The sequence below is a fragment of the Eurosta solidaginis genome, chromosome 3, assembly GCF_040869045.1.
Source record: "Eurosta solidaginis isolate ZX-2024a chromosome 3, ASM4086904v1, whole genome shotgun sequence".
Taxonomy (NCBI): Eukaryota; Metazoa; Arthropoda; class Insecta; order Diptera; family Tephritidae; genus Eurosta; species Eurosta solidaginis.
The window spans coordinates 69328887-69347884 of NC_090321.1; the positions used below are offsets into that span (position 1 = coordinate 69328887).

Below are 18998 nucleotides of genomic sequence, written 5' to 3' on the forward strand. Positions count from 1 at the left end.
TAACACCGCCAAACACGGCAAACGACAGCGACAAAGGTTTCGGAAACTGCATCGGTAGTCGGAGCACACGTAATTCGGATTTAAACTTTTTTCGTGTCGTGGAATTGAACACGTACAACTTTCTTTTTTAATTATAGATGAAGTAAAATTTGATTAATTGTAACTTTTCTGTGCGAGTGAATTAGATCAAAATTATGTCAGATAAGTGAGAGATAAAGAAGGCGTTTCTCTTAACAAAGCTGTTGTAATTGTAATTGGTTTAAGATTAACATACTAGAGTTGGGTGTCATCTTCACCCCGCGCTTCCGGTTTACACTCGTTCATAAGCATTAACTTACGAGTGCTTAACTACACCGCAATGTCGAGTGATTCCTTATCAGTGATCTAGATGTGTGTTCTAAATTTTATAGAAGGCATTTGTTGTGTAACTTGAAATATGCATATTTGTAATGCGAAAGCATAATGGAAAATACCAATAGAAAATTAAGTAAAAAGTCAGTGCTTGTTGGTAATAAAAAAAATTCAAATAAAAAAAGTACTAACTTGGTGACGCAATTACAATTTGGTGTAATTACATCCTTCTTCTGTTTCATGGCCAAATAGAATAGAAAAAATTTATATAAATATACATTTGTGCGATCCTTAAATCAATGTTGTTGCTTTTGGCAATGGCAGATGGTGGTGACAAAGTTGGTGCACCAATAACATTTCGCGGCACGGACGTTGCAGCGTTGATGCGAAAAGAGAGAAGAATGTTGGAAAATGATAATTGGAAGGATTATAAAAAATTGAAAACGTATTTAATACTTAAAGATAAAGAGGATTTATTAAAGGTAAATATTGTAAGAGAAAGACATACAAAACAAGTAAGAAAGTTTTAGTTCGGGTGAAACCGAACATTACATACCCAGCTGTGCACTTGAAACGCTGTTGTTGTTTACTTTGTGTGGTTAATAGTGTTACAAGGCTGCGCAATAATACATATATGGTTCTATTCTTAACTCATATTCGTTCAAAACATGCAAAAAGGATAGAGAGGCTACCACTAATGAACTTGAACGGGTAATAAAATAATTAAAAGAAATTTTTTAAGTTAAACGGTTTTATTGAAAAGAATACCTCCATTAAGTATAATCATAATAATAAAAGCTAGAAAATATTTAGGTAAGTCCTAGATATGAGTCATCACACTCCTCATCCATCTAGGGCGTAGATCAGACAATTAAATAAAAGCGTGAGTCGCGTCAAATTTCTATTGATAGTCAACCGCTCATATCTTTACAAATGATATTTTTATATATGTATAAGTAAGACCCACTGAACGCTTGCCAAGGCCGTCGGTTCTATGTACCGGAGCGACTCGGGATTTTTCCCGACCAAGGACTGCCATTTCAGTGTAACCCCATTTAATTTGTTGCTGCCCTCCCACAAATTGTCATCCTCCCAGCAGCTCCTTGCAGCGGGACTGCTCCATATTCTCTTGCTCCGGGAAGGTATCGAACCCAATCCGGGTCCGTCTCCTGACCCCGGTCCTGAGAAATGGTTTTGCTGCATCTGCCGGAAAAGAATCTTTTTAGGGCGGTCATACTCTTGTCAGTGTGTCTCGTGTAAGGGATGGTTGCATTGGACAGGTTGTTCTGGGCTAGACCCCAAAACCAGACGTCCACGTAATTTCTATAAATCTTTTGTGGCTCCTTGATGTTCACGTCCGAGGACGTCCCGTAGTCTGTGCCTTAGCGCCCCCGCTACCTTCCAGCAGCCCCGCTGCTCAGCAAGCCACAACAAGTACCCGCTGTTGCTCGCGCCCCACGGCGCCACCAACTCATACGGCTGCTCCCACTCATACCTACAATCCCCGTAGTAGAGTCGGGAGCAATGCCGAGCATCAGCCCCTGCCCCGTCTTCTTCCCCCCTCTTTTCCGGCAGCAATTGTGTAGGTCAGGGAAACAGACTCTTAGTCCCTACCTCTCTTTGCACCGTATGCCAGCACAGAATATATACGTTTGCGACATCCACCCAATGCAGGTCCTGCCATGGACGGTGCCACTTTCCTAGATGTTTTGGTCTCCGCGACGGCAACTCCCCGACGGGTTTCATTGCGCCATGTTGCCAGGCCGCATACCCAAATACACCGGGTACCCCAATGCCTACCCATGGACGTCTAGTCCCAGGGCCTCAACAGCAATCGCTTTCTGGCCTTACACAACTCAGGCGTAGTCACCCATCACTTACTCCCAGAGTGACGACGTCTCTCCCTATGCACTTCAGAATTCTGCAGCTAAACTGTAATGGATTAACTGGGAAGATCACGGAGATAGTCGACTTCATGAGGCGGCACAATATCCACATTGCTGCGATTCAAGAGACTAAACTCACAGCAATATCTGCATTGCAGACCTGTTCTGGGTATAATGTCCACAGAAAAGATCGCGAGAGCGGAAATGGAGGCGGCCTCGCGTTTATCATACACCACACTGTGAAATATCATATATTTGATCCCGACATCGACCGCAAGGACAGTGTCTTAGAACGTCAAGGATTATCTGTCCGGTCGGGCGATGCAAATCTAGAAATCATCAACATCTACATCCCTCCTGTCACCTGTTTCCCCAGTGGATACCGCCCTGATATCAGCGGCGTATTCACTGGAAACAATCGCATTATCTTAGGCGATTTCAATGCCCATCACGATCTATGGCATTCAAACTTGCGGGTGGACAGTAGGGGTGAGATGTTAGCGGATCAAATAGAAGAAACGACGTGCTGCACTATAAACGGAGACGCCCCCCACACGTATGTTAGGAAGCTGTCACAGTTCGCCGGATATTTCAATCGTGAGCGCAGAACTCGTAAACTGCGTCAACTGGCAGCCGATGGTAACATTGGCATCCGACCACCTGCCTATACTTATTTTTCGCTCGAGCGTCCCGCCGACTTCATCGTCGCAGAAAAACGCACTTTCATTAACTTTAAAAAAGGAAAGTGGGACGAATACAAATCCTTTACAGACAACCGCTTTGCTGCCCACCCTATCCCAACTGATGCCCGCCAAGGGGAGCGTGCTTTCCGCAAGGCCATTGAATCCGCCTCGGCTCGTTTCATTTCCACCGGTAGAATTCCCGAAATTCGGCCCACTTCCCGGCAGAGGCCGCAATTTAGCGAGAGAACGTGACCTTATAAGACAGCTCGATCCCGGCGAGCCCCAAATAAGGGATATAAACCAACGCATCAGATTGCTTGTGGATGAACACAAGCGGGCGAAATGGGAGGAGCACCTAAGCGGTTGTAACCTCTCTGCCGGTGTAGGTAAACTTTGGTCCACTGTAAAGTCCCTATCGAATCCGTCTAGGCACAATGACAAAGTTTCCATCGCCTTTAGCGACAAAGTGCTGTCGGATGCAAAGAAATGCGCGAGCGCTTTCTGCCGACAATACAAAATGCATTCTACGTTCGACTAAAATAGACGGAGGGCCAACAGACACGCACGTAAACATAAGTTCAGCGCGTCACCAATTACCATCACCGCCAAAGAGGTTGAGGATGCCATCGGTCATGCTAAACCATCCAAAGCAGTGGGCCCAGACGGCATAGCCATGCCGATGCTTAAAAGCCTGGGGAAAGAGGGTTTCAAATATTTAGCACATGTCTTCAACCTGTCTCTTTCCACCTTTGTCATACCCGAAAAATGGAAAAGGGCCAAGGTGGTCTCGCTACTAAAGCCTGGGAAACCAGCTAACATAGTTGAGTCATATCGCCCGATATCTCTCCTATCGACAGTAGCCAAGACGCTTGAAGCCATTTTGCTCCCCCACTTCAAAGCAAATTTGCAGCTAGCCTGTCATCAGCATGGTTTTATAATCCATAGCACCACCACCGCGCTAAATGCCATTAGCACCCAGATAAATTGTGGTTTAAATCAGAAGCCCCACCATAGAACAGTACTCGTAGCGCTAGACCTATCAAAAGCTTTTGATACGGTCAACCATGGCACGTTACTGCAAGACTTGGAAAGGTCTACCCTTCCCCCATGTCTTAAAAGGTGGACCGCAAATTATCTGGGTGGTCGGCAGGCATCAGTGCAATTCAGAAACGAAATATCAAGCCAAGAAGAATTAAACAACGGGTGCCTCAGGGTGGTGTCCTATCCCCGCTTTTGTTTAATTTTTACATATCAAAACTACCTTCGCCACCAGAAGGAGTTACTATCGTTTCTTACGCCGATGACTGCACAATAATGGCCACAGGCCCGGGCCCAAAAATCTATGAGCATTGCCACAGAATAAACGGCTACCTCCCTGATCTCCAGTTTTTTCGCCTCGCGAAACCTATGTACCGGAGCGACTGGCATTATCACCGACTAAATCATCCGCGACCCTATTTACAACTTGGACGTCCCAAATGTCGACCATTTTGAACATCCACTTCGATGGTACTACGCTACCGACTGTCCTACACCCCAAAATCTTGGGTGTGACGTTTGATCAGGATCTACATTTTGGTGACCACGCAGCCGCAATTGTTCCGAAAATCCAGAGCCGTAATAAAATCCTCAAATCCCTTGCTGACAGTACTTGGGGAAAATACAAAGAAACGCTCATTACCACATACCAAGCAATTGGCCAGCCGTTTGCGTGCTACGTGTCCCCTATATGGTCGCCAAGCCTAAAAACTACCCAGTGGAAGAAGCTACAGGCCTGCCAAAATACTGCGCTCAGAACCGCCACGGGGTGTCTTCTTATGTCCCCAGAACACCATCTACATAATGAGGCGAGAATACTCCCCATCAGGGAGAGAAATGAGATGGTAACCAAACAGTTCCCATTGAATACCCAGAAACCTGGGCATCCCAACAGACATCTGATTGATGAGCCAGCACCGCCTAGGGACTTAAGGAGTCATCTACGTAAGCATTTTGAGGAAATACGGCACCTGAGAACTCAGCCGTATGAAGCAAAAAAATACAAGCAGGTCCTTGGTGAACTCCAAAAACAGGCGTCGGACCTTTATGCCGGGAATTGCCCGGTGAATCCAGTACTCGGAGAACAGTACCCAAAACTTGCGGAAGAGGAACACATACTCCCCAGGGAAACGCGAGTCACCTGGCTCAACTTCGTTCTGGATACTGTAACAGGTTAAACTCTTACATATCCAGAATCAACCCAGGCATACAAAATGTATGCCCCGCTTGCAATGTGTCCCCACATGACACCAACCATCTCTTTAATTGTAATGTGGAACCAACGCCTCTAACACCCCTTTCATTATGGTCCACCCCTGTCGAAGCAGCAAGTTTCCTTGGACTCCCGTTAGAGGATATTGATGACAATTTGTGATCGGTCGCAGCTATTAGGTGGGGCGAAACATTGCTACAACAACAAAAACAACCAACTGAACTTTAATCAGGTTATGCTACGCCTCAGGTTTTTACGTTTTTATTTCAACGCCATACATTGATGAGGCGTGTGGTGACACACCTAGGACCTACCTAATTATTTTCTAGCTTTTACCATTATTATTTCTTAATGTAAGTATTCTTTTCAATAAAACCGTTTAATTTGAAATTTTTATACTCAGTTGAGCAGAGCTCACAGAGTATATTAACTTTGATTGGATAACGGTTGGTTGTACAGGTATAAAGGAAACGAGATATATATAGACTTCCATATATCAAAATCATCAGTATCGAAAAAAAATTCGATTGAGCCATGTCCGTCCGTCTGTCCGTTAACACGATAACTTGAGTAAATTTTTTGAGGTATCTTGATGAAATTTGGTATGTAGGTTCCTGGGCACTCATCTCAGATCGCTGTTTAAAATGAACGATATCGGACAATAACCACGCCCACTTTTTCGATATCGAAAATTTCGAAAAATCGAAAAAGTGCGATAATTCATTACCAAATACGGATTAAGCGATGAAACTTGGTAGGTGAGTTGAACTTATGACGCAGAATAGAAAACTAGTAAAATTTTGGACAATGGGCGTGGCACCGCCCACTTTTAAAAGAAGGTAACTTAGAAGTTTTGCAAGCTGTAATATGGCAGTCGTTGAAGATATCATGATGAAATTTGTCAGGAACGTTACTCTTATTACTATATGTCTGCTTAATAAAAATTAGCAAAATCGGAGAACGACCACGCCCACTTTTTAAAAAAAAATTTTTTTAATTCAAATTTTAAAAGAAAAGTTAATATCTTTACAGTATATAAGTAAATTATGTCAACATTCAACTCCAGTAATGATATGTTGCAACAAAATACAAAAATATAAGAAAATTTCAAAATGGGCATGGCTCCGCCCTTTTTCATTTAATTTGTCTATGATACTTTTAATGCCATAAGTCGAGCAAAAATTTACCAATCCTTGTGAAATTTGGTAGAGGCTTAGATTCTAGGACGATCACTGTTTTCTGTGAAAAAGGGCGAAATCGGTTGAAGCCACGCCCAGTTTTTATAGACAGTCGACTGTCTGTCCTTCCGCTCGGCCGTTAACACGATAACTTGAGCAAAAATCGATATATCTTTACTAACCTCAGTTCACGTACTTATCTGAACTCACTTTGTATTGGTGTAAAAAATGGTCGAAATCCGACTATGACCACGCCCACTTTTTCGATATCGAAAATTAAGAAAAATGAAAAAAATGCCATTATTATATACCAAATACGAAAAAAGGGATGAAACATGGTAATTGTATTGGTCTATTGACGCAAAATATAACTTTAGAAAAAAACTTGGTAAAATGGGTGTGACACCTACCATATTAAGTAGAAGAAAATGAAAAAGTTTTGCAGGGCGAAATCAAAAGCCCTTGGAATCTTGGAAGGAATACTGTTCGTGGTATTACATATATAAATAAATTAGCGGTACCCGACAGATGATGTTCTGGATCACCCTGGTCCACATTTTGGTCGATATCTCGAAAACGCCTTCACATATACAACTAACTATATACACTCCCTTTTAAAACCCTCATTAATACCTTTAAGTTGATACCCATATCGTACAAACACAATCTAGAGTCACCCCTGGTCCACGTTTATAGCGATATCTCGAAAAGGCGTCCACATATAGAACTAAGGCCCCTTCCTTTTTAAAATGCTCATTAACAACTTTCATTTGATACCCATATCGTACAAAAAAATTCTAGAGTCACCCCTGGCCCACCTTTATGGCGATATCTCGAAAAGGCATCCACCTATAGAACTAAGGCCCACTCCCTTTTAAAATACTCATTAACACCTTTCATTTGATACCCATATCGTACAAACAAATTCTAGAGTCACCCCTGGTCCACCTTTATGGCGATATCTCGAAAAGGCGTCCATCTATAGAACTAAGGCCCACTCCGTTTTAAAATACTCATTAACACCTTTCATTTGATACCCATATAGTACAAACAAATTCTAGAGTCACCCCTGGTCCACCTTTATAGCGATATCTCGAAAAGGCGTCCACATATAGAACTAAGGCCCACGCCCTCTTAAAATACTCATTAACACCTTTCATTTGATACCCATATCGTACAAACAAATTCTAGTCACCCCTGGTCCACCTTTATGGCGATATCTCGAAAAGGCGTCCACCTATAGAACTAAGGCCCACTCCGTTTTAAAATACTCATTAACACCTTTCATTTGATACCCATATAATACAAACAAATTCTAGAGTCACCCCTGGTCCACCTTTATGGCGATATTCTCGAAAAGGCGTCCACCTATAGAACTAAGGCCCACTCCGTTTTAAAATACTCATTAACACCTTTCATTTGATACCCATATAGTACAAACAAATTCTAGAGTCACCCCTGGCCCACCTTTGTGGCGATATCTCGAAAAGGCGTCCACCTATAGAACTAAGGCCCACTCCGTTTTAAAATACTCATTAACACCTTTCATTTGATACCCATATTGCACAAACACATTCTAGAGTCACCCCTGGTCCACGTTTATGGCGATATCCCGAAAAGGCGTCCACCTATAGAACTAAGGCCCACTCCCTTTTAAAATACTCATTAACACCTTTCATTTGATACCCATATAGTACAAACAAATTCTAGAGTCACCCCTGGTCCACCTTTATGGCGATATCTCGAAAAGGCGTCCACATATAGAACTAAGGCCCACGCACTCTTAAAATACTCATTAACACCTTTCTTTTGATACTCATATCGTACAAACAAATTCTAGAGTCACCCCTGGTCCATCTTTATGGCGATATCTCGAAAAGGGATCCATCTATAGAACTAAGGCCCACTCCGTTTTAAAATACTCATTAACACCTTTCATTTGATACCCATATAGTACAAACAAATTCTAGAGTCACCCCTGGTCCACCTTTATAGCGATATCTCGAAAAGGCGTCCACATATAGAACTAAGGCCCACGCCCTCTTAAAATACTCATTAACACCTTTCATTTGATACCCATATCGTACAAACAAATTCTAGTCACCCCTGGTCCACCTTTATGGCGATATCTCGAAAAGGCGTCCACCTATAGAACTAAGGCCCACTCCGTTTTAAAATACTCATTAACACCTTTCATTTGATACCCATATAATACAAACAAATTCTAGAGTCACCCCTGGTCCACCTTTATGGCGATATTCTCGAAAAGGCGTCCACCTATAGAACTAAGGCCCACTCCGTTTTAAAATACTCATTAACACCTTTCATTTGATACCCATATAGTACAAACAAATTCTAGAGTCACCCCTGGCCCACCTTTGTGGCGATATCTCGAAAAGGCGTCCACCTATAGAACTAAGGCCCACTCCGTTTTAAAATACTCATTAACACCTTTCATTTAATACCCATATTGCACAAACACATTCTAGAGTCACCCCTGGTCCACGTTTATGGCGATATCCCGAAAAGGCGTCCACCTATAGAACTAAGGCCCACTCCCTTTTAAAATACTCATTAACACCTTTCATTTGATACCCATATAGTACAAACAAATTCTAGAGTCACCCCTGGTCCACCTTTATGGCGATATCTCGAAAAGGCGTCCACATATAGAACTAAGGCCCACGCACTCTTAAAATACTCATTAACACCTTTCTTTTGATACTCATATCGTACAAACAAATTCTAGAGTCACCCCTGGTCCATCTTTATGGCGATATCTCGAAAAGGGATCCATCTATAGAACTTAGGCCCACGTCCTTTTAAAATACTCATTAATACCTTTCATTTGATACCCATATCGTACAAACAAATTCTAGAGTCAGGCCTGGTCCGCCTTTATGGCGATATCCCTAAATGGCGTCCATCTATAAAACTATGGCCCACTTCCTCTTAAAATACTCTCTAATACCTTCCATTTGATACACATGTCATACAAACACATTCCAGGGTTACCCTAGGTTCTTTTTACAACATGGTCATTTTCCCTTACTTTGTCTCCACAGCTCTCAACTGAGTATGTAATGTTCGGTTACACCCGAACTTAGCCTTCCTTACTTGTTTTAAAATTATTTTATTTTCAAGTTTTTAGTTTTTATTTAATTGCCTATTATTTCTCATTCTATTTAGTTCGTTTAGTGCCTTATTATTACACGGACTCTATCATGACAATATGTTACAATCTAACTCCTCAATACATAATCCTTCCAAAGATTTTACTCGACTCAGCGCCACGTATGTATGCTTGTCCCTCCTCGAACTCCAAAGTATTTTGATGTCACTTCTACCGCGCTGTATGTAATATTTGTTCCAAATATGAGCCAAATCGGACCACAAATACGTTTTTTTTAAATATTTCGATCCTTGCGCCACCTAGCGGAATTTTTTTCACAAAGCGATTTATATTCCTGTATGTAATATGTGTTCCAAATATGAGCCAAATCGGACCACAAATACGATTTTATTGAATATCTCGATCCTTGCGCACCTAGCGGGATTTTTTCCACAAAGCGATTTATATTCCTGTATGTAATATGTGTTCTAAATATGAGCCAAATCGGAAAACAAACACGAGTTTTTTCCATATGGCTATTCTTGCGGCACCTAGCGGGAATTTTTTTTTATAAAGCGATTTCTATTTCTGTATGTAATATGTGCTCCAAATATGAGCCAAATCGGACCACAAATTCCTTGTTTTTTAAATATCTCGATCCTTGCGCCACCTAGCGGGAAATGTTTTATAAAGCGATTTTTATTTCTGTATGTAATTTGTGTTCGATAATACGATTTTTTGAAATATATCGATCCATGCGCCACCTAGCGGAGTTTTTCTTCTTTTTAATGCATTGTCACCGGGTTCTGAACTATATTCCAAGTTTCAAGCTTGTATCTTTTCGGGAAGTTACTTAAATTTCAAATACAAAATTCATAAACAACGCTCGCTACACGGAGTCAAGCTAAATAAAACTTCAAAAATACAAGTTCCATTGTACCATTAACGGACAATAGGTGGTTTTTTTTACCTATGCAATAACCAAAACCTATCGCTACATAGTAGTACGTAGTAAACTATTTAGGCTTTTGTTAACTGTGGAATTGGGCTCTCCGCCTTTAAAAATTTTAGGTAACCATTGTCCGAGCGCCAAATATTTTGAGTGAAAAGTAATATTTTAGTTTCGTCCTGTTTGATCGCTTAATATTTCGGACATTGTTAAAACAAATAATAATTCAAACACTTTTTTTTTTCAAAACGTTTATAAAAACTAAATAATTTGGCAAGGATAGTGTCTCTGTCAAATTTCAATGTAATATCTTTAACGACTTTTGATTTACGGCTTTTTAAACTTACAAAATTTGTTCTTTTAAATGTGGGTGATGCCAAGCCCATATTCCAATTTTTTTTGGAATTTATGTTTTGCATCATAAAACCAAACCAAACTACCAAATTTCATTTGCATAGTGGTATTCGTTTTTGAATTATCTCATTTTGCAAAATTTTCGATATGGAAAAAGTGGGCGTAGTTATCGTCCGATTTCGCTTATTGTCAATACCAATCTATTCTGGGCTCAGATATGCTCGTATACCGAATGTGGTGAAGATATCTCAATATTTGCTCATGTTATCGTGTTAACGGACGGACGGACGGACATGGCTTAGTCAAATTTTTTTCGATACTGATGATTTTGATATATGCAAGACGGACGGACATGGCTTAGTCAAATTTTTTTCGATACTGATGATCTTGATATATGCATGTCTATATCAATATTGATTCCTTTATACCTGTACAACCAACCCTTATCCAATCGTAGTTATAATACCTCGTGTACAAGTACATCTGGGTATAAAAATATATAGAAAATGCGGAAAAAAACAATTACAAATGTCGTAAGTTCGGGTGCAACGCAATATTAGCAGTGTTTTTTTACATGTATATACATCTGCATTCGCGGTTAAAAACAAAACGCGTATCATCACTTAGGTAATGTTTAGGACACCCATCTAGCGGCAATTATTGAAGACGCGCGATAAAATAAATGTAGATAAACTTACACACTTAGCCGTCTATATAAAGTTTAAGCGCACATGTATATGCATGTAAAACAGCTATTATATACTCAGATGAGAGCTTCTATGGTAAAGATCATTTAGTTTCAATTATTCACTACTAAGGATTGTCAAAAATTTGTCTGTGCGAACGTAGAACGCTCCAGCAAAACGGCAATACTGAGGAAAGTCTTATTTAAGAAAGATACAGTCCAAAGACTGATAAAAATGCGGAGAACGGTCACAAAGTAGTGAAGAGTCCCTTGAGGCGCTACTCAAAACACCTTCCCATCAGGAAATGATGCGGCAGACTTTTTTAACGACGTGTACACTCCAAATACGAAGCGAGTAGTACCAGTATTTGTGACAAACAACAAACTTGAATGGGCGGGTCCATGCTTAGTTGCAGATCACAGATGTAACGATTGTAGAATGGATTAGAACAATCATTGAAGAGTTGCAAAAAACTGAACTACGTCCTGCAGAACGGCTCGAGTAGTCTTCATTTCCAAAGCGGGGAAAACCAGCAATCTGCACCCGAAAGACTACAGGCCTATCAGTTTGACGTCTTTTCTGCCAAAAACTCTTAAAGATGTACATATAAAATTTAATATGAGTGAAGCACTATTCTCTTCAGCACAACGTGTTTACACCAAAGGCAAGTCAGCCTATACTGTATTGCATACGTTGGTCATAAATATATAGAGAAAGACCTATAACATCAGGAATATGACCTAGATATTTTTCTGTACATTGCCGGGGCTGTCAACAATGTCTCGAAACGAGCAATCAGCGACAGTCTCAACCCTATTGAAGTACATCCGGCCCTAAGCTTCAGAATGATCACGTCGCAAGGGAGTGCATGCGAGGCCATATAGTCAGTAAAAGTGGCACGCAGCAATGCTATGTACTAATTAATTGCTTGGGTGCTTCGACAGAGGACCAGTTCAACTCACGGGTATGCAGATGGCATTACAGTCATCATAAGCAGCAGATGTCTGCCAACAATCAGCTCTCTGAGAGATCAGGCGCTTCGGGATGTTTTACATGTTTAGGCGTCTGGTATTATTTACCAGAAAACATAAGGTCACTAACTAAGTGGCCGCCGTGGTGTGGTGGTAGAGTGTTCCGCCTATCACACCGAAGTTCCTGGCTTCCATTCCCGGGTAAAGCAACATAAAAAATTTAGAAACAAGTTTTTTCAATTAGAAAAAAATTGTTCTAAGCGGTTTCGCCCCTCGGTAGAGTTTGGCAAGCAATCCGAGTGTATTTCTGCCATGAAAAGCTCTTAGTGAAAACTCATCTGCTTTGCAGATGCCGTTCAGAGTCGGCATAAAAGAAGTAGGTCCCGTCCCGCCAATTTAAAAGGAGCACGACGCAAATTGAGTGAGAAGCTCGGTCTAAAATCTCTTTGGAGGTTATCGCCCCTTGCATTTGTTTTCATTTTAACTAGACTAAGCCTAAGGCTGGAGGGAACTCTACCAGAAAAGTACAGTAGATCGTAAGTTGTAGTGGAAACTCCATGTGGAAGAGAGAGTGAGGCCTCTGTATATATGAATGTATGAAAAGGATGCTAGGAAATCACGTGGGGCCTATCGCACAAACTTTCTCACTGAGTATTTACGGCAATTATGAAGCCCGTACTTTACTTTTGAGTCCTATTTTGGTGAGCTGCCACACAAAAAACGACGTATACCAAAAAAGTTGAGGGGGTATCCAGGGTATTGATATTGCTCTTCATAAAGAAAAAAATGTATCGAGGTTTTTCACACTAGCATAACTTTTTCAGTTGTGGTTCCTGAAATCTATAGCGATTGGCCACGCCCATTTTCAAATAAATTATATGTTTCCAAATGTCTTATTATACCTTTCAAAAAAATGAAATGGCATATTAAGTTTGTCACGAATCTCAAAATTGTAAGTTCTTAACGGAGAAGATAGACCCTAAGTATACCGAAATTACGCGGATGACAAGCTAAGTGGATTTAGCCATGTCCGTATCTCCGTCTTCTGTTTGAACGCAAATTTGTCCCTCAATTTTTGAGATATCTAGATGAAATTTGTTGAGCGGGTATTTTTTGGTACCCGATTAGTCATTTGTTGAAGCCGACCAGATCGAACCACTATAGCATATATGGGGTATATACAAACGATTTTTCAGAAAAGAGGTGTTTTCTGCCGTATCTCCCTCAAAAAACCCATAGAGATCGGTCGCTTATATAGTATTAATCGCATAACACCTACTATTCAGATACGAGATTCATTGTCACAGCTATCTCATGTTGACAACAAGCAACGTGAAACTTAGTGTGAGGATTACCGATTTATTATTTATTTGGTATTTATCGGAAATGTCAATTATGTACAGTCGGGACTGTCCTTACTTGCACTTCTTTTTTTGTGTCCATCCTTTATTCCACTTATCTCCCTCCAACTCCCACTTCCACTCCAGCTTCAACTTCCAATACCCGTGTCACTCCCACTCCAACTCTCAATTCCGCTCAAACTCACACTCACTCCAACTCTCACTTCCACTCCCACTGCACCCCACTCATATATGGAATTTCCACAGTAAATTTTAGATTTCTTCCAATAATTTCGGAAATAAAGCGAACTAAAATTTTTGCAATGGCACCGCCTACCTTTCGAAAAAAAAATTTTTTCTAAACCATCCTTGAACCATGACGAACGAAAAAAAAATCAAAATCGGTTAAAAAAACTACGCGAACTACTACGAACTAAAAATTATAAAATATTTTTCAATCACAAAGATTTTATGTTACATTAGTTGAAGGTGGTGGTATAATTTAGCATAAATAATTTACACAAAAAAGTGTGAGGTTCATTTTACTATATTTTCATGATAGTTGCAAATAGTTGCATATAGAATAGTAATAGTATTTAATACATATATCAAGCACCCCACGCTTTTCACTCTGAATTTGTTTATTCTGTTAATAACTTAAATTTTATTATAGGTAATTTTATTTTGAGTAAATAATTTTTGGTCAATTATTCCACATTTGAAGTGGTCATAAAGTTAACTGACCTTATGCTCGTTGACCTTATGTCACCCCACCATTAAATTATTGCATTGTCATCGGTCCTTGATACGTGTGCAAAGTTTCAATTAAACCATTGGCTAATTGAAGTGGTCATAAGGTCAATTAACTTTATATCCTTTGAGCTTATGTCACCCCACCATAAAATTATTGCATTGTCATCGGTCCTGGATACGTGTGCAAAATTTCAACCATTTGGCCATTCTAAATAAGGTCAATTGCATTATGTCCAATGGCCTTATGTCACCTCACCATCAAATTATACCATTGTAATCGTTCCTTGAAATGTGGGCAAAGTTTCAGTTAAATTTATGGCCATTTGAAGTGGGCATAAGGTCAATAGACTTTATGTCACCCCACCATCAAATCATTGCATTGTCATCGCCCCTTGAAGTTTCAAATTAATCAAACTTCTGGAAATTGGTGAAAAGTATGCTCAAAGATTCTGTTACACACATATAATCCAAGCGAATAAAAACTAGATAAAAATTAAAAAGTAATCGCTGAACGGGTATTTTAACTACGTCTGGGCGTTATTAATATGTTTACAATTTTGATATACAAATTTTTTGCTGTGACTAGACAAAGAACATCTTTCTACTCCCTTTTCTTACAAAAGAGTAGATGGACTTCGTCGCGATTGCTGGGCTCGTTCTTTTATGCAGAGTTTTTGTCTAGTAGGCGAATTGCTTCAATTCCTTATATTTTGAGTGCAAAGATCTTATATAATTTGTTCACCGACGCGGTTAGAATAAGTAAGCCTGATCCTAGAAGAATTCGTGTCGTCAATCGCAGATGCTTAGCTTCCCGTCCTAACGGACTGTTCTATCCTTGCTGAAAAAACCATCTGCATATATGACCACTTTATGTTGAATCAATCTCTTTAAAATGGTATTTTTTTTTTGTTTCTATTTTTTTAGACTACACAAACACCTGAAAATGACCGTTCGTATACGCTACGAAAGAAGCCCGCATCCGTTACGGAACGCACCACATTTGTTTGTTACACTTGTGGCGGTGATACTCCCTCTTCACGTTTAAGGCTCGTCTACTGTTGTCCAAATGCGGAGCGTGAACCCTATTATCCTTTTATAAAAACTATGAAAGCTTTTAAAAACGCTAGTCCAATTAGTCCGCAGGGTGAGTACTAATTAACAATTTTTATCTTACACACTGGATATTAACTTATATTTAAAAAATGTATCTCTTATTTACTCAGGCATGGTGCAAATATGTTCCTCATGTTATGAAAAGCATTTATATTTGGCTGAAGGTGGCAATAATGCTACAATGACAGCGGCTACCTCTTCGGGGCGTATCTCTGGCGTTGGTGGTGCTGGCGACAGTAATGCTGGTGGTATCGTTACCGGTACCGGTGCCATTTACAGCATAGATAGTGACACAAATATGACCAATAATAATGTGATTGTAACGAGTGGCGCGGATGGTGTTGCCGGACGTTACACACCCTCCGAAAAGTCATTGGCCAATTCTGATTCAACAAGTAATGTCAAATTTAAGGTGAGTTAAATTATTTGATTTATTACATTGTTGAGTGTTGCTTATCAATTTATGTACATACATATGTATATATATATATATATATATATACGCTATCTGTCTGTCTGTGTAATAATTGGTGTGTAGTATACATATGTAGGTAGTATGTTTGTATATAAGTTCCATTATGTATGTACATATGTAGGCTCTTGTCTGGTTGTTTCAAGTACATATTTGATAATTTTGTTTCTTAAAATAAATGGCCATCGTGTATTGACTTGACTTCAAAATACTGGCATTTATTTATAGATACAAAAACAATGCAAAGCATACCTTAACTGCACCGAAAGAAAAACACTGGTAAAATCAACCGAGATACAGGTGAACTTAACCAAAATGACTGCCAATTTGTATCCGTCCCAAATAGCTGTTGAATCAACTTCACACAAGCTCTTTCGCGATAGAACAGAAGAATGTAACTACATACTTGTTTGAACATTGTGGTAAAATTAAGGACTTCCTCGAATATCACGTTATTCTAAAGAAATTTATACTTTTGGATATCCTAAACTCTAAATTTTTTTGGCATAAGGGGCTAACATTTTTGGTTCGTAGTTATGGATTAATTACTTAAATGTACAGTTACGCACCTCAAAAATAACACGATTTTAGCATCTTATATAAAATAATTTTTTGAGTTTAAGGCACTTAGAAATGAGATAGATTTTTTCCTCGGGATTCCGAAAATCCTTTACAAGACAAAAGCGCGAAAGTACGAGTTACGTGTTTCGGTTGATACAGAATTGAACATTTTAACGGTAAATTCAACAATTATCAAAATAACAGATTTCCGTGAACCTTAGGATATGACAGAGGTTTGTACCCCCCCAGCGGGTTAGCGGGTATATTCTGACCCCATATACCGGCGGTAGGTATGCGGCTAAAATACCAGATTCAAGGAGTTGTGTAGCGTAACCCTTTCAGGTTGCTAGCGAAATATATAGCTTCTCCAAACCCTATTGTCAACTTCACCTATCCGTGGCGAATCCTGTTTAATTAACAGCCGAGGCTCTGGCGACCCCAAGCTCCTCATGTAACTTAGGGTGGGGAGGGAGGGATGGCCTGAAGGTTTAATGTGGCCATATAAATCATTTCCGAGATGGTCGGGCTAGTACCTTAATGGTGCTGTGTTACCGGAGCGTACCGGATCTGTATCCGGCAAAGGACCATCACATCGATAACACTCCCTAAAGCCTTCGGGGAGTAACCTTATCGCTACAACAACAACAACAACAGAGGTTTGTAGTACACCATTGTCATGAGAACAAGGTAGTGAGCGCCGTGATCGTAAGCTTCCCTTTAAAAGTTACTGGTGCATAAACATAATATTTACAGTTGGTTGCTGTCCAAAAAAACATTTTTTAGACAGAAAAACCAGTTAGTTTGATTGCGACATTTTTACAGAATATTGTAAACTTGAGATCAATTTTCTTGTGTTGAAAGGTGCAGTGAAATAACTCCCAAATGAAATAACTCCCACGAAATAACTCCCTATGAAATAAGTCCCAATAAAAATAGATGAAATAACTCTCAAAGAAGGAAATGAAATAACTCCCAATATTTGCCAGTTATTTCATAATGAAACCACAAGTCTAAAACAAAATGAAATAACTCCCAAATGAAATAAGTCCCAAAAAAAATGAAATAAATCCCAAATCAAAATATGAAATGGTATCTTTATACTATATAATTAGTTACAATGAGATTTGAAAAATACAGCAAACTATTATGTACATATGTAAAAGTTACAATTACAAGAAAACTTGAATAGTGTCGTCGAAGTAAACGTAATTTATTTAAAAAAATCGCATTTTTTATGAAATTAACATAATTTATTAAAAGTAAAAAATAAAAGGAACAAGTCTGTGTAGAACACCTTTCTGCATAGACGGCCTTCGGCCGCGCTTATAAAAAATAACCCTGGGCTACGCCATGCCAAGTCCGGGTGTGTGGTATAACCGTAGTACACCCTTCTGCGTAGAAGGACATCACCGTGGCTACGCAGAATTACTGTGCATCGCGCGATTTTTTATTCCAAATTTTCTATTTTTTTTGTAAAATAAGTAAATAGAGTTGAATGAAAAAGGTCCATATTCCTCGTTGGTACTATTTAAAAATTTTTCATTCGTTGGAACAATTTAAAGCATCTGGTACCACCAAGCAAGCAGTGAATTATATATATAAAATGGCTGTATGCTTGTGTTCGCGGAAATTAAACAAATAAATCATTAAATTTTACAATAATACGCAAATTTAAACAAATGTGAAAGTGTTCGTATGCAGATAAAAATTGATAGTTATACCATGGTAACTTTAAGTACTAATTACTAGTAAATTATTAATAACAATTAAAAATTACTTACTGATTCTCGTTGGGGAACTCCCTGAGAACCTATGTGCACAATTTCAAACTTCAAACCCCTTTGGTTTGCGAATAAAACCAATTGGTCCCTTAATGTATAGCCGACCCATAGAAACTGTTAGAAGAACGTCAAAGTTTGATAAAATTGTATTTTTAAGAAAATGAAGTAACTCCAACAAAAATGAAATAACTCTCAATGCCTGACTTAAAAACAATGAAGTAAGTCCCAATAAAAATGAAATAACTCCCAATCTCAAAAAATTATGAAATAACTCCCAAAGAAATTTTATTGGGGATTATTTAATTTGGGAGTTATTTCATTATGAAACAATTACCAGCAAAAATTATGAAATAAGTCCAAATGAATTGGGAGCTATTTCATAATGAAATAAGTCCCAATTTGTATGGAAAATATTTGGGAGTTATTTCATTTTTTTGTTGGGAGTTATTGCATTTGGGAGTTATTTCACTACACCGTGTTGAAATGATTAAAAAGAAATTTGTTCTTCTTACTAAAAAATTACTACAATGTTATCAATTTTAGCAAATGTCTCGTAA

At 39.2% G+C, this 18998-nt stretch overlaps 1 protein-coding gene across 4 annotated transcripts in view; it reads left to right on the forward strand.

Moving 5' to 3' along the window:
- The window catches only part of px (plexus), a 180785-nt gene that overhangs the window by 49897 nt on the left and 111890 nt on the right, over positions 1–18998 (forward strand). For all 4 annotated transcript variants that reach the window (XM_067772211.1, XM_067772210.1, XM_067772213.1 and 1 more), the window contains exons 3-4: positions 15439–15658; positions 15738–16039. In XM_067772211.1, coding sequence (XP_067628312.1) covers positions 15439–15658; positions 15738–16039 — 522 coding nt within the window. The remainder of the gene's footprint in view (positions 1–15438; positions 15659–15737; positions 16040–18998) is intronic.